Below are 14,585 nucleotides of genomic sequence, written 5' to 3'. Positions count from 1 at the left end.
AAAATGGCGGCATAGATGTACTGTCCCGAAGTCGGTTTATATTTGTAAAAAAGTAGATTTCTTACTGTTAGGCGAAACCCATTTAAAAGGGGCTTGAAGTAGCGGGTTGTTGCGAGTTTACTGTAAATGACCGCGGGATCTGGGGTCGAATGACGGTTCGGTTCGAATGACGTCACATTAAAAATGATTCGGTTCGAAAAAGGTTGATATATTTGGTGCAGGCAAGGCTACCTTTCGATTTCGATAAAAGAAGAATTTAAATGTTCTGTCTGTACTTACCGTTTCAACACCATCATTGCCTGCGTAGGTAACCCATGCGGTACCATAGGTACTGTACTGTACTTTGTAGGAAGTCACCCACTGGTTGGCAATGCGTCGACCCTGAATGACGGTGCCTGAGACGGTCTTAATCCTCCCTAAATCAACCTGTTGAACACACATGTTATTAAAACCGCTTGCTAAATCATCAACTACCTGAACTGAAATATATTGTTTGCGAGTATGTGTGTGTGTGTGTGTGTGTGTGTGTGTGTGTGTGTGTGTGTGTGTGCGTCGCGNGCGTGCGTGCGTGCGTGCGGGTGTGTGTATGTGTGTGACAGAGAGAGGGAGAGAGAAAGAAAGAGAAAGAAAGAAATAAACATAAGATCTGACAACCAGTTATATTCACCCTTCTCGATTTTGTATTCTTCTTAACGTAACGCTTTCTGTTGTGCTGCTCCATTCTCTGATATGCCCCTTCTATTTTATCCGTTGTCTACGCCTCTTTCCTCCTCCCTGTACCGTCCCTTGCATGATAGCTTTGTCAAGCCCCTTGCGTAGACTTTACAGAGACAGCGTTTGCTTCTACGAGCGGCTAGAGAAGCGGTGTCTTTTCGTGGGAAGATCTTATTCGGGGGAGATCTGTACCCGCGTGGAGAGAGCTGTATCAGTCTCTCTGAGGATATAGCTCTCCGACCATCCCCCACCCCGGCCCTTCCCCGAAAAGACACCGCAGCCCTAGCCACTCACAGAAACAAACGCTGCCTCGGAAAAAGTCGGCACAGGTTGCTCTATACAGGTACTGTGTATATTAAACTCACCCCGAAGCTGTCCCCCGGGTACAGTACGGTCTCAGTCCGGGTGACCTGCTCGCCTGTCCGGTGGTCGTGCTCGATCTTGTTCACCAGGACGGACCCGGAGAAGATGAAGTAGAACCCCTCCCCGATGTGGCCCTGTCGTAGAACCAGTCGGCCCTTCTCACAACTAACATACAACCAATAACCGATTAGCGATTAACAAATCAGTTGATTATATTGATTAGGCCACACCGACTTAAGTCTATGGATGACATCCACGCGCGCATTTTTTCACCTGTTCTCAAAAAAGATCACGTCCTCCGAGGTTCTGGTCTGGCTCAGGGCCTGGGTAGTCCAGTTGGAGACAATACGGAGCCAGTGGTAACTTTTTACTCCTCTTTCATTTTCTGAGTACTTTCTTTAGATTTTATGTGGGTACTTTCATTTTCTGTGTGTACTCTCATTTTCTGTGGGTACTTTCATTTTCCGTGAGTATTTTTATTTTCTGTGTGTACTCTAATTTTCTGTGGGTACTTTCATTTTCTGTGGGTACTTTTATTATGTGTGGGTACTTTCATTTTCTGTGGGTACTTTCATTTCATGTTGGTACTTTCATTTTCTGTTTGTACTTCCATTCTAGCGTCTACCAGGCTTTAGAGGCGGCTGGGAAAGAGTAGAAATTGGCCAAAAAGACAGAAAACGTGCCAGGGGAGTTAGTCCGCTAGACCAGTCGGCTTTTCTCACAGGTAATCCCATGTTGGTTTTACTATATGAATGCAAACCGCTGCAAACATGCGGAAAATGGCCCAAAAAATTGTCTTCATTATGAAATCTACGTGGCCACTAAGGTTGAACAAAAACTAAGAACAAAAAGTACGCAGAGTATGGTTATAGCGAGTAATGGGCATTTTCTTCATTTTCGTTTCTTCACATTCTCCCACATTCCTTTGGAATTGATTTTGGCATTCTACGACATACGCAGCTGCTTTGTACAATTTACTGCATAGTCGATTCTTTTTTTTGAAACGGACGAAAATCCATGCACCCGCGGATGTCATACATATAATCAAATAAACATGGCCTACGAGACAATATCGAAAAATTATATTCATCAGTAATTCAATTAATTTTATTGAACACAAAGCTATAACCTTTAACTTGACTGTTCAGTGAACAGTACCTATTCAGCAAAATTTTCCTTATGAATAATCATTTCAAAGAAGGAAGAATACACTTAAACCCCCAAAGGAGATAATATAACGAATGTAAGCAGAGAATACATTATTCTTACTTCATATAGAAGATATGGCGACATAGCTGCATCTTGACGTCATAGGTGTACTTTTCAAAAGCGCGGATTAATTTCAGGATGGAGTACAGCCTGTGCACCTCCGCAGTCGTCCTGAGTTCTTGTCTCTTCTCTGTAATCCTCCGCGCCCACTCCGGAACGTGTAACTAAGGAAAATAAAGAAGGTTATGTGTTTGTTAGCGTTTGTGTATGTGTGTGTGTGTGTTTGTGTGTTTGTTTGTGTGTGTTTGTGTATGTGTGTGTGTTTGTGTGTGTGTGTGTGTGTGTATTTGTGTGTGTGTGTGTGTGTGTGTGTGTGTGTGTGTGTGTGTGTGTGTGTGTGTGTGTGTGTGTTGTTTAGGGCGGTAACTCAAGAAGCTATGCATGAATTGTCATGAAACTTGGTAGGTGGGTACATCTTGATTAGATTTTGGCGGGTTATTGTGGTATTGCAGAGTAACTTTTAGTCTTATCTTCTGATCTGGACATGCTAGGGCCATGGATTTTGACTATCTCTTGGGCCTAAAAAAGGTACAGTAACCTGTGGCCTCCTAGCAGTCTCTTATGGTTTGTTTAAAAGTATTTGAGGGAAGATAAGTTAAGAACCGGTTGAAGCTATTGTACCATGTATATAACAACTTTGTTGCCTCTATATTACGCACAGTATGCCTTTTTGTCCCCTCTTTATCTTATATGAGGTTTCTTACCGAAGCTTTCCTCGAAAATTTGTTCTTGTCGAAAGCCAGTGAGCCATTGTCTCCGTCTATGGCGTAGTAATGTAGTTCCGACAGGATGTTAGTGGCCCCGTCCTTTCCAGCCCATGACGCCCTCATCACTATCTGCATCCGGCAGATCACTCGAACACATATCATTGCGCGCCATAGCTGTCGTCGAAGCTGCAACAGATTGAGAGAAGCATTTTAATCTACAGATTGCAATGAAAGATTAACCCGTTAGTTACTTCAAGAAATGTATTAAGTTTTTCTATCTATCTATCTATCTATCTATCTGTGTGTCTCTATGCTTCTCGCAATGTGTTAGGGTAAAGGAAGTGTCATTGTAACTAATGCGTTATGATCACATGTTGCCAAGGCACTCTTATTATATTCACAAGTGATCTTAAAAATGAATAAGCACACATTTGCTTTGTGAGTTCCCGGATTTTTTTCCCAGGTAAAATTATGAAGCGACGTCAAAATATATTTAAGAGCCATGAATTCGAAGTTAGCCAAGGCTACCATGAAACATACCAGGCTGGTTTGCAATTCAAACAATGAATTTTGAATTTTTGATCAAAGCACTGCATTGTTTGATGGGAAAATTAAAAAGTAACACTTAGGCAGACAAGGACTTGCCGCAACTGTTGGGGCCAAGATATGGGGCAATTTGGACTTGATTCATAACCTGAATACTTCTTTTATTTGCAACTGAGAAAAATATCAAACGGGCGAATAAAAAAATTGATTGATTAACTTTCTGTGGTCTAAATTTAATTCAATTTAATACATTGACATGTCTCCGCACATTTGTAGTCAGCATAACTTCATAACGCATTTATGGATTGTGATGATATTTGGTATGCTGATAAGCCTTAGGAAGACAGAGGTTTAGGTCAAATATGGGCCTCCTGGTGGATGACCTTGGTACTGCAGCAGAACTTCCGGTTTTTGTATCTTTTGTCCTGAACATGGTCTTCAATTTTTGGTGACAAATAGATTTTCCTGTCAGGAATAAGTGGTGTGGGTTTGTTCCCCCTAGCAGCTTGTTTTGGAACTGCAGGGACCTTCGGGCGAAATCTTTGAAAGCCAATATATAAGTCCAGATAGGAACAACGTATTTTCATCATTTTTGGTAGGTAGGTAGCTGAGAGAGAGGTGTACATAATCAAATGCAGATTATACAAATGAGGACTTTATTTGCATAATTAATGAGGGGGAACATGTCAGGACTCGAACCCGGGACCTCTCGGCAGACCACCCCACAATCTAAACTTTAAAATCTAACCTACCCGTTGTCTCCGTTCTTCCTTCGTCTCGAACGACCACTGATCTCCCAGCCTGCTACTCCGTTTCCGGTGGTGGGACGACTTCCGGCGGCGGCGGCTGGACTCCAGCAGCTGCGCAGTAACGCCGAAAGGGTCTGCGCTTGCGCCCTGGTTCGACGGTAGTGACGAAAAAGACGAAATCGACGACCGACGGGAAGAATTTGATCTAAGAGAAAAGGAAAACAACGTTTTATGATTGAAAAAAAAATTACAGCATTTTGTGTGGTCTTTGCACTTAATTGCTGCAACTTTTTTTCATATTTCAAATGTTTAAAAAATGATGGCTTTACTTTTATACCGTTTGGCAGGCCCGAAACTTAACCCTGCACCGGTGCAAAGGCCAAGTCATATAAAAGATTATTCAAATCTAATCATGTCAAATTGTCCCTCAGAGATGAATGAAACTATACATACTCAAAAATCACCAAAAAAAAAGTCACAAAAAAACTATATCCTGCAAAACATTATGGGGTCAGTTTTCACTCCATACCGTAAGATTCGTTGCAAATAAGAAAACCTACGGTGGTTTGAGGGTTTTAAAAATACAAGGTACCTTCTGTTTTCTCCACTTAGCACAAAGAATGAACACACACCAGCTGACACACACTTACTACTATCAGTATTCTAGCCCCTTCCTGTAGTGATTGCGCAGCGTGTGGCCCAGGGGCTACAGAAAGGGAGATGGGGACCGCCCTATATACCTCAAATAAATGTACCGGGGAAGCAACTTTGACTAGCCTAAGCTCGATCATGACTTTCCAGTCCTACCTGAATCCAACGCGCGGTAATCTCGGAAACACGAACTTTTCCGACGGGTAGAGATACGTGACCGACTTTGCCTTACTACAAGTAACTCTGTTCTCATCATCCCTTTCTAACACCGAGCCCCGGGTCGAGTTTTCACAGATTACGGCAAGCTTCCCGCTATTGCTCTGTATCTGCACATCCGTTATAAACGTCTGAGACTGAGTCTTAACATTGGGAAGGTTCAAAGATGGAAAGTTTTGAGGCTTCTTGGAGTCCAAGCTTCTTGACTCTGTTTCTCTGTTTCTTGCGTTGAGTTTGGCGACCTCCTTGGTAGTTGTTGTAGAGGCCGAGGCCGGTCTTGTGTCGTCTTCTCTTGCTACCGTTGTCGCCAAACCTCCTCCGATGATTGGCCATTCCCGTACCATGATGAGAAAGTCTTAGACCGATTCTTTTCTTCGTCAGGACCGTTCCTTAGCATTCCTGATCAAATTCACATGTTGTAAGTTGTCTTGAAAACGTCACTAGAACGTCCCATCCGTCTAGCTTTGGCTTCCCGACACTTGCACAACCATCCCCGACTTGTGTCGAAATACAACAGCTTTGAACACGTTGAAGGGTAGCCATATCCCTTTTTTTATCAAAGCTATACGAACAACGTACGGAAATAGGCAAACGAAACCCCTCCGTTTTTGTAGCTTTGAGCGAAAATAAAAGTATTGTGGAGGCTTAAAACGTCATCCTCTAGCTCCTTAGTTGACTTTCTCGTTTATATACAAGATCTTTGATAAGAGGAAATAAAAGAACTTCTAGTTACATCATCGCAGGTGTTAGGCCACCTTTGGCCGTTGCTATGGCAACAAAGAAAAGCGCGCGCTTTAAGTCTATTTTCATAGGGCACTCTGCACACATGCTACCGGACCTGATGACTGGGTGTCCAATCGTATCTCATGTTTGTAACACAATTTGTCACGGAAAGTGACAGATGCAGGTTGTAGAATCAAGAAGAGGTCACCAAGAGGCCGATACACTTGTTTCTAGTGTCAAAAGTCAGCTGGGTTAGGGAATGCTGATGAAGCAAATAATTGAACAAGAAGTTCTTTTTGTAAAAAAAAAAGCTGGCGAGAGGGGGGGGCGATGGCTACTCTTCAAGCAGAGGTTTGGGCTTTGGCTTCTTTGGCGTGCATTTAAGCTTTTTTGTCTTTTTGTTCTTAGATTTTGTTCTTTGTACTGGTATGTTTTTCTTGGCTTTAAGAAAAAAAAAAGAAAACAGATATCACGACAAAAAAGCCTAAATACGTCAAAAAACATAACCTTCTTGGCGAAGGTAATAAGCCAAAGCCCAAACCTCTGCTTGGAGGTTAGAGAATAGCTGGTTGGGTAGTGTGAGTGTCATGACTATGTGTGACTCAAATAATTGATCACCTTGGTGATTTGAATTGTACTCATGCTAATTGTTTGTTTGTTTTTATTTGTTTACCCAGGGTGTACATATCGCCACTAAGGCGTTTTTCAATGTGCCCTGCAGGCATACATAAATAAAATATACAAGAAAATAACAGATATAACAAAATGATAAGTCAACTTATAAGTACAAATTAAAGTCAACTTAGTACAAATAAAAGTAAAAGTACTATATAATGCCGCAACTCAGTAAGGTGGTAATAAAACAAACTTGTCAAACCAAGAGCCACAACTCATAGTAATAAAGACAATAATACAAAAACAAATCAAGGAAATAACAAAGGAATATAACAAAGGAATTTGCATATCAATGCTGTTTGATATAATAATACTGGACTTTTAGATGAGCAATTATCGTAATGTATCATGACTTCTTTTTAACAAAAAAGACATATTTGGTAATAGTTTATTAGTGGTTGTGTCACTTCTTGTTTTTTTTCGGACAGTTTTTCCCTTCGACATCTGCTTGGTTTTCATTTAAATGGTAATGTATCCGACACACAAAATAAAGCTAGGCCTTAGGGTAGCCTGAAAATATATCACGACTGTCGTTAAGCTAAGTCAAGTTTTGTTATTGTTCTAAGAAATTCAAGTCAAGTTTCATTATCGTTCTATGAAATTTATATTTTTCCACCACTTCAACATCGAAGCTATCGGCAAAGATTAAAGCTACGATCTAATCTTTAACTTGTGGTGGAAGAAATTGTTGACGAGATTTGAGAAGTACTGTGTTTAACGTTCTTTCCGCTTGCTCAACGGAATTTGTTACAGTTCATGCTATATATAAATCTAATTTAATTCTAGAAGGTAATAACCCTTACTGTGTACAAATATGTAAATGTATCAAAGAATGTTTAGACTTTAGAACAAGTACTAGTAGTAAAAGTAGATTCATCTATAGTCTTGTACGTTGGTCTATTCTGTTGTACCCACGTATATGTTTGCATGTCTAGTTAAAGAACTTACAACAATCGCCGTGTCAATAAAGTTCACTGTGTAATACTTGCAAAATACTGGCAAGAGTTGCTTAATGTTTCAGAACTAGTAGAAGGGATGTCATGTAATGATAAGCTCATTGCAAAATCTTGCCCGGAGGCTAGTTGCAAGTAATACACTGATGTACATTGTGCAAACTGTACTAAAATATCACTAGAATTGTAGTAAACTTTGTTATCACAACGAAAGCAACAACCGAGACATTCGTTAACACCTACAACTCTACTAGCCTACACCAGGCCTTCATATATATATAAAGCTTAGTTAGCTATAGGATGGTAGAATTCTTAGGTAGGGTTAGGACTTCATGTTATAGCAAATGAACTCAGCGGTAGCCAGTCCCCTGGCCAAGTATTCTCCCTGTTTGGCTAAATTCTACTGTTTTAGATCTAGGTGAAACGCAGTATATTTTGCACGACGTCAAATAACATAGGTGTAGAATTTGTGTGTGTCACACCTGTTAAAAACAACTCCATGGAGTTGGGAACAACAAAGCCGTACCGCGAGCCGTGTGGGGTAAATACTGGGCCAGGCTTGACACAAAACTCCTGTCATGTTTATCTGGCTCGGACGATACTCGATACGAGTGTTTGTGCATTGATAGTCTGTTAACATGTCTGTCAAAACAAACAACAGTTTACCGCCCAGATACATGGATCTGGACCGTTCCATTTCATAAACGGGGAAGGGGGCATTTAGAATTATTCATCCACTTAATTCGTTTCAAAATTATCACTCAGAACCCTCAAATTCCTAATGGTTTGCTCCAATGTGCCACCCAGATACCGTGATATCTGGGCGATTCCAATAAAGTGGGAAAGGTCGGTATGGAATTCTTCATCCACTTTCTTTATCCGTTTTATGTATTTTAACTCGGACCCTTCAAGTTTGACAAGAATTTCTGATGGTTTTGTTTACTGAGGTTTAGACTAAAATCTTGATTTAGTGGCCTTTCCCTCTGATTAAAAAAAACATAAAGAAAACTACAGAGCTAGTTTTAAACGCTTCGTGGTTTATTCAAAAACGTCCAATGCTAGAGCAGGCTCTACCATCAGAGTACATGTAGATATCAAGTAGTAGTTTATTTACAAGTTCATGCCCGAGGGCTAGTAGCAGCATGGAGTCATAGAGAGCGTATATACAGACAGTGTATTAGGTATACAGATATACAGGTATACAGAGTATATAATAATAAAAGTGTAATACAAATGTATTATCAATCAATTGATCCCAAGATATAACGTTTAGAGTGAACATTACTGCCGTATTTGCTGACAGTGTTCTTTGTGTTGAGAACATAAGAAATGCCTAAGTTAACTCAAGGTATCTAGGCCCCATACGACGCCGTTTCTCAGGCCGCATGAACTTCACAATACTACGAACAGCTTTAACAATGGAGGTCTATTTACGCATACCGGATCTGATATTTGCTGTGTGCTTTTCAATTTTTTAGAAATCTTTCTGAGGCCTGTTTCACCATGGAAATCCGATTTTAGGGCGGCAAAACAGAAAATATTCTGGATAAGGAATATCATATTTATATTTCTGCGAAATGGCAGCATATTTTCGGTATCATAACCGTTTGAAATAGACCAAAAGCAAGCTTAAGGTACATTAGGAGTCTCTATATTTTTGGTACCACCAATAAATAGGTAGAACCAGCCTACGATACGTAACAAGCAACCTTCAGTGACATCGAATTTTTGCGTCACAAAAATTAGTATGATATGGGATAGGGTTAATTCTCACTATATTAAGAAGAATAAGAAAATTGACTTTGAAAATCCACTTTTACTGTTCTAAAATTGTATAGGATGCCTTTAACAATGGTGGTTTATTCACTTAGGCCACAGCAAGTAAATTTAATGGATGACGTCCTCCGCAGACTCTAAATCTAATGCGAGCGGGCAAAAAAACAGCAAAACAAGGTTCCTACAATTTAAAATTTTGACTCAATCATTGTACAAATGATTTTGATTCAGTGGGAACATCACATATACACAGCCAGCATCACATATCACTGCATCAAAGTAAGAAACAAAACATTAAATCAGAGCCTTTTCTTGTCTCCTCTCTTCATAGCTATCTGCCATCCACCTTCCGGCATGGCAACAGACATCTTTGCCCATTTTCGGCATGCTGACCACTGTCAGAGGCAACAAAATTTCTTGTTTTTTTTTTCCAAAATCAGGCGAAAATTAATGCACGCGCTGATGTCATCCATAAAAATTACTTGCTGTAGCCTTACACTGGAACTGACATTTGCTGTGTGCTTTAGGAGGTTAAACGATTTTAGAAGTCTTTTTTAAGGTCTGTTTCACCAGGTAAAGTATACGTACATATCGCTGATAGTCCTAACAATGGTGGTTTATTCACACGTCGTGGATATGACACTTACTGTGTACTTAGCGGGTACCTGAAGTGTTGGGGTTGATGTAAGTTTGCTTACCCCGGTCAGAGGTGACCACTACAACAACAGTCGGGTCAACACACACAATACACTACCGCCGCACCGGCCATCGGTACATACCGACGGAGGAACCAATTATGTACGGGCAATTAATAATAAGGCCACAGTAAGTAAATTTGATGGATGACATCCTCCGCAGTCTTCACATACGATGAAAAAAAGCAAGATTCCTAAATTTTCAAATTTTGATGTCTTAAGCCTTGTTTAAAAAGAATTGAGGCTTCACTGGGTCAGTCTACTGAGGAAGACCAGAGTGACTGGTCGAAAGCTCTAGGTGAGAGAACTTTTTGTGTTGGACCAAAAGTTTTAACTTTAAACAGAATTGAGGTTTATTGTGGATTATTATTGTATTATCTTTTCCTCCGCAGACTCCAAATCTAATGCGATCGGATGAAAAAAGGGGTGCAAAAAAAGATTCCTAAATTTTCAAATTTTGAGATCTTGTTTAAAAAGAATTGAGGTTTATCGTGGTTTAGTATTAGAGGTGACACAATATGATAGCACAACCAAACAGGTCTTTTATTCTTGTATTCAACAGTATTACCTGGTCTTGTAGATATGTAAGGACCTGAATTAACTAGAAATTGTAGCAAAACGGGCTGTCGTATATGCTAGGCAGCTATTATACTTGATTGCAATTGGATGCGATGTAACATGTCAGTGTCAACATTTGCGAACAATTGTGCCTCAATTTTGCTGGATCCCTATTGGTCTCCGAACCGATAGGCATTAAAAATTACAACGTATTTGCCCATTTTCGGCATGTTGACCATTGTCAGAGGGCCAAAAAATCTTAAAACTTTTCTTTAAATCAAGCTAATTGAGAATTATCAAGAAAATCAATGCGCGTGATGATGTCATCCATAAAAATAACTTGCTGTGGCCTAACGGAGAGAAAAACAAAATGACGGGTTTTGACAGCGATACAATTACATGCTTATACTCCTCTTTATATGCATCGTTGATGATCTATCATTATGGCATTAAAAACGTTTATAAGACATTTAGATGACTTAGCAATTACAGTATTTACGCACCATATCCGCAATATGTACATAGTCTGTTATTAGTTGTATCTAATATATAAACTATCAATTCAATTCAACGTTTTGTCGTCTATAGTCCACATATGATGTTAATGATCAATATGATAGTGGCTATAAAACGTTTCACGACAAAGCAGGGGCAAACAGCACAGGCAAATACAAATATTCTCTTTTCCAAATACCTCAAAAACAATTACGTAAAAATACTCTATAGTTGACGGAAAAAAAAATAATATAAATGCCCACTGGTTTATTTTTAGGTTTTGGGAACCAGAATACAATTATTCATAAGTACGTAGCACTTGGGTAGCCTCTACAAAGCTTTAGAAGCGGCCGGAAAAAGCAGAATTTGCCAAATACACGGAAAACATGCAAGGAGAGTTGGTCCACTAAAGGAGTACGGTTTTGGAGTTTGCAGCGGACCAACTCCCATGGCATATTAGCTGTCTCTTCGGCCAAGTTTTACTCTTTCCAGCCGCTTCTGAAGCCTGGTAGAGGCTACAAAAACGCCATACGTCTATTTTGAAACATAACCCCTTTTGTAACTGACCTATATTTCCTTCCGTTATATTGTCTCAACCTTTTTTTGTCCTTGAATCCTTCGCGTCCTGTACAGTTCCAACGGTTGCCACGCAAAGACATTCAGTGTCGACAGAAACTGTCTAATCGCATTATGGTAAATAGGTTATGGGGAACAATGCTAGTTACGTGTCCTTTCTTCCACCTTAGCTACGGAGGAAGCTGTCAGTATATGTTGGTATAATTGTAAGATTTATGAAGAATGCCCGCCGCTGCGGGGAGCTAGCCAGTCTTTGTTACCGGGTACCAAAATATTTATGAACCGCTCAGAGCGAAGGGTGATATTTTGACTGCCTAAGTTCCTTGCTGGACGACAATTTTACTCAAGGCCGTAAACAACGATCTATATGCCTCAATATGCTTAAAAATGTAGTAATCAAAACGTAACGGGGATACATGCATTTGCATGATTTGGTAGTAAAAAATAGCCAAAAACAAGCTACGCAAGGATCGAGTCCTTTATTTTTTGGTACCACCCATAAACCTAGCTAGAACCAGTGTGCGATGCGAAACAAGTAACCGTTTTCCGTCAGTGACATCGCATTTTTGCCTTACAGATATTAGTATGCTATGGGATAGGGTTGATTCAAATTATGACCAGAAAATTGACTTTGAAAATTTAGTTTTACTGCCCTAAAATCGCTTTGGGTGCCTTTAAGAATGTGCAACATTGTGGCATATAAGGTGATTTTTATGTCCCAGAATCTAATGTACAGTTTTATGTTTGGCCGTGCCATCTGGAAAATAGCGACAATTAGACTATTTTGTCAGCGTTCTTATACGTGTTTAACAGGGAAGGATATAGAAACAGATGTCAGATGTACATTGCGGTTTCTATGCCTGCGGTCTTGGATACGTGACTACTTATTTGATAGCTGCCCTTTGCAATTGTTTGACTCAAATTGTCGTGGGAAAAGAACTAATTACGTCAAATTGTTTTCTGCACCAGACTGATATGTTTCAATTCTGAAAGCCCTGAGTCAACCTTATCTCCACTAGACTACCAACGTGGGTTCATAAACAGTAAAAAAATTAGGCAAATAGGGAGAATAATTGGCCAGGGGAGTTAAGCCAGTGTAGAGGTCATTTGCCCGCGTAGTTTGGAAGGAGAAATTAACTCTTTCGCAGACTAACTCTCCTGGCCAACACTTTTTTTGCCGAATTCTACGATCCGTACCCCCGTAGGAAGGCCTGGTAGAGACTAAAAAATACCCTCCCCCACCCCCTTCCTCATAACATATACAAATGCTAGCAACAGTATCAAAATAGCCGGAGTTCTACCGCGTCGGACCGGGTTCATTTGTCGTGCATAGCCGGCTATTCTGTCCCGGGGAGAATACTTCTTGTCACGGTCCCCCGCCCGTAAATTACCGTCTCCCTTTCAGTGCTCTTCGTATGACAGTATCTTTTGTGCCGGTATAGGTTACACCTGCTTCTAAACACATCGTTCGGTCCTGTCGTCGCTACCTGGTCTAATTTAATCTCTTGCTCTTGTAAACTATTTCTTTTTAATTGGCGAAATCGTACGTGCTTTTTCGTAACATGAACTGCGTTTCAGCTAATTATTTCTAGCAGAAATGTTGGCAGACTTCTGACGTTGTAGGTAGGGGGAAACATTTGAAAAATGACCATATTAATCTTTGAAAACGTCACCTTGGATACGTTGTGTGGTTTTTGTTTACAATACGTGTAATACGTATAACGTAACAGATTACTTAATAGTTTAGTACTGTGTTCTATGATTTAGTGTAACAAATAAAATGTTCTATTTATTAGACGAACGTGTTTGCCGACTTGGTTACCTAGTCTGCGAATTCCGAATGTTGACATGTATCGGCGACAACGCAAATAATTTAGGGTCTGGTCGCAAACGTTCTACGATCGCCGATCGTAGGGTTGCAAATTGATCGTGCATTCTTGGGAATAGTCGTGCTCTTGTCGCAGAAAATTAAGCTGTACTTATATTGAAAATGGCTGACTTAGATACTAATCGTTGGTCGGTTTTCTGTCGTACGGCGGTCCTACGACCGCTCCCGACGGTTCGTATTTCGGACGGCAAGCGGTTGTATGTATGTTGTACTTACTCTTCAGACGACGGCGAGCCCGGTCGGAAACTGTCGTCTCGGCTCTTCGGCGGCACCGAGCGGATGATGTGTCTTCGGAGGGAGACGACGGGAGCCGACTGAGGCCGACTGAACGGTCGGACCGACCGCGGCCTCGCCATAACGGCTCAGTTCTGAGTCTTGTTTTCAAAGGTCTCTATAGTCTTCCTAACACTCTAGCTACGCGGGAACTCTGTAGCCTACATAACAGCCACCTGCGGTTCAAACCTCTTTCAGTCCCGTCGCAAACTTTGATCCTAAGAAGGAGTGGCACTCACAGAAGATCGTCTTCACTTTCACCGGCAAGGAAAACAGGTGAGTCTTCAAGACGACACCGACGCCTATATCTGAAGTGTAATCGCCCTCTACAAGCGGCGTCTCCACGGGTCTGGTTTCACCGCCCGTACGGTGTGTGAATAGGCCCGGACGCCGGCTGTACTGTTATGGCTGTGGCTGACATTTTGTGGGGAGTCTCTCCGTGACCCCAAACCGATTGATATAGGTGATCAGTCCGGACAAATGGTTCTTTTGAAGCACCTGTTTACGTTATCATAGGGGGTATTGTCTCCGCGGATTAGTCCATTAGAACATGGGCGGGTGGGGGCAGGGTGTTTTTTGCCGTTCAATGAATTTTGGAGGGACTTTGCTCAGATAATTGTGTGTGAATGGGATTTTTAGCGCTTGGGTCATTATTATTATATATACTCGGACTACCAAGTTAAGTTATGAAAATTGTTTCACTTTGTCATACAGAACTTTTCTACACCCGTATTCTTCAAATAGAGGGTAGGAGGTAC

General features: G+C 40.9%; 1 protein-coding gene across 1 annotated transcript in view; it reads right to left on the bottom strand.

Moving 5' to 3' along the window:
- Positions 1–13,939, bottom strand: part of LOC109481808 — a 24,093-nt gene extending 10,154 nt beyond the window's left edge. The window contains exons 1-7 of the mRNA XM_019784396.1: positions 13,771–13,939; positions 5,529–5,604; positions 5,156–5,325; positions 4,352–4,553; positions 3,051–3,239; positions 2,347–2,510; positions 1,080–1,242 (exon numbers count right to left, since the gene is read on the bottom strand). Coding sequence (XP_019639955.1) covers positions 1,080–1,242; positions 2,347–2,510; positions 3,051–3,239; positions 4,352–4,553; positions 5,156–5,325; positions 5,529–5,604; positions 13,771–13,910 — 1,104 coding nt within the window. The 5' untranslated portion in view covers positions 13,911–13,939. The remainder of the gene's footprint in view (positions 1–1,079; positions 1,243–2,346; positions 2,511–3,050; positions 3,240–4,351; positions 4,554–5,155; positions 5,326–5,528; positions 5,605–13,770) is intronic.
- Positions 13,940–14,585: the final 646 nt, after the last annotated feature.

This window comes from Branchiostoma belcheri, unplaced genomic scaffold (assembly GCF_001625305.1).
Source record: "Branchiostoma belcheri isolate BF01 breed outbred unplaced genomic scaffold, Haploidv18h27 scaffold58, whole genome shotgun sequence".
Lineage (NCBI taxonomy): Eukaryota > Metazoa > Chordata > Leptocardii > Amphioxiformes > Branchiostomatidae > Branchiostoma > Branchiostoma belcheri.
This window is presented reverse-complemented; position numbering and strand designations above follow the sequence as displayed.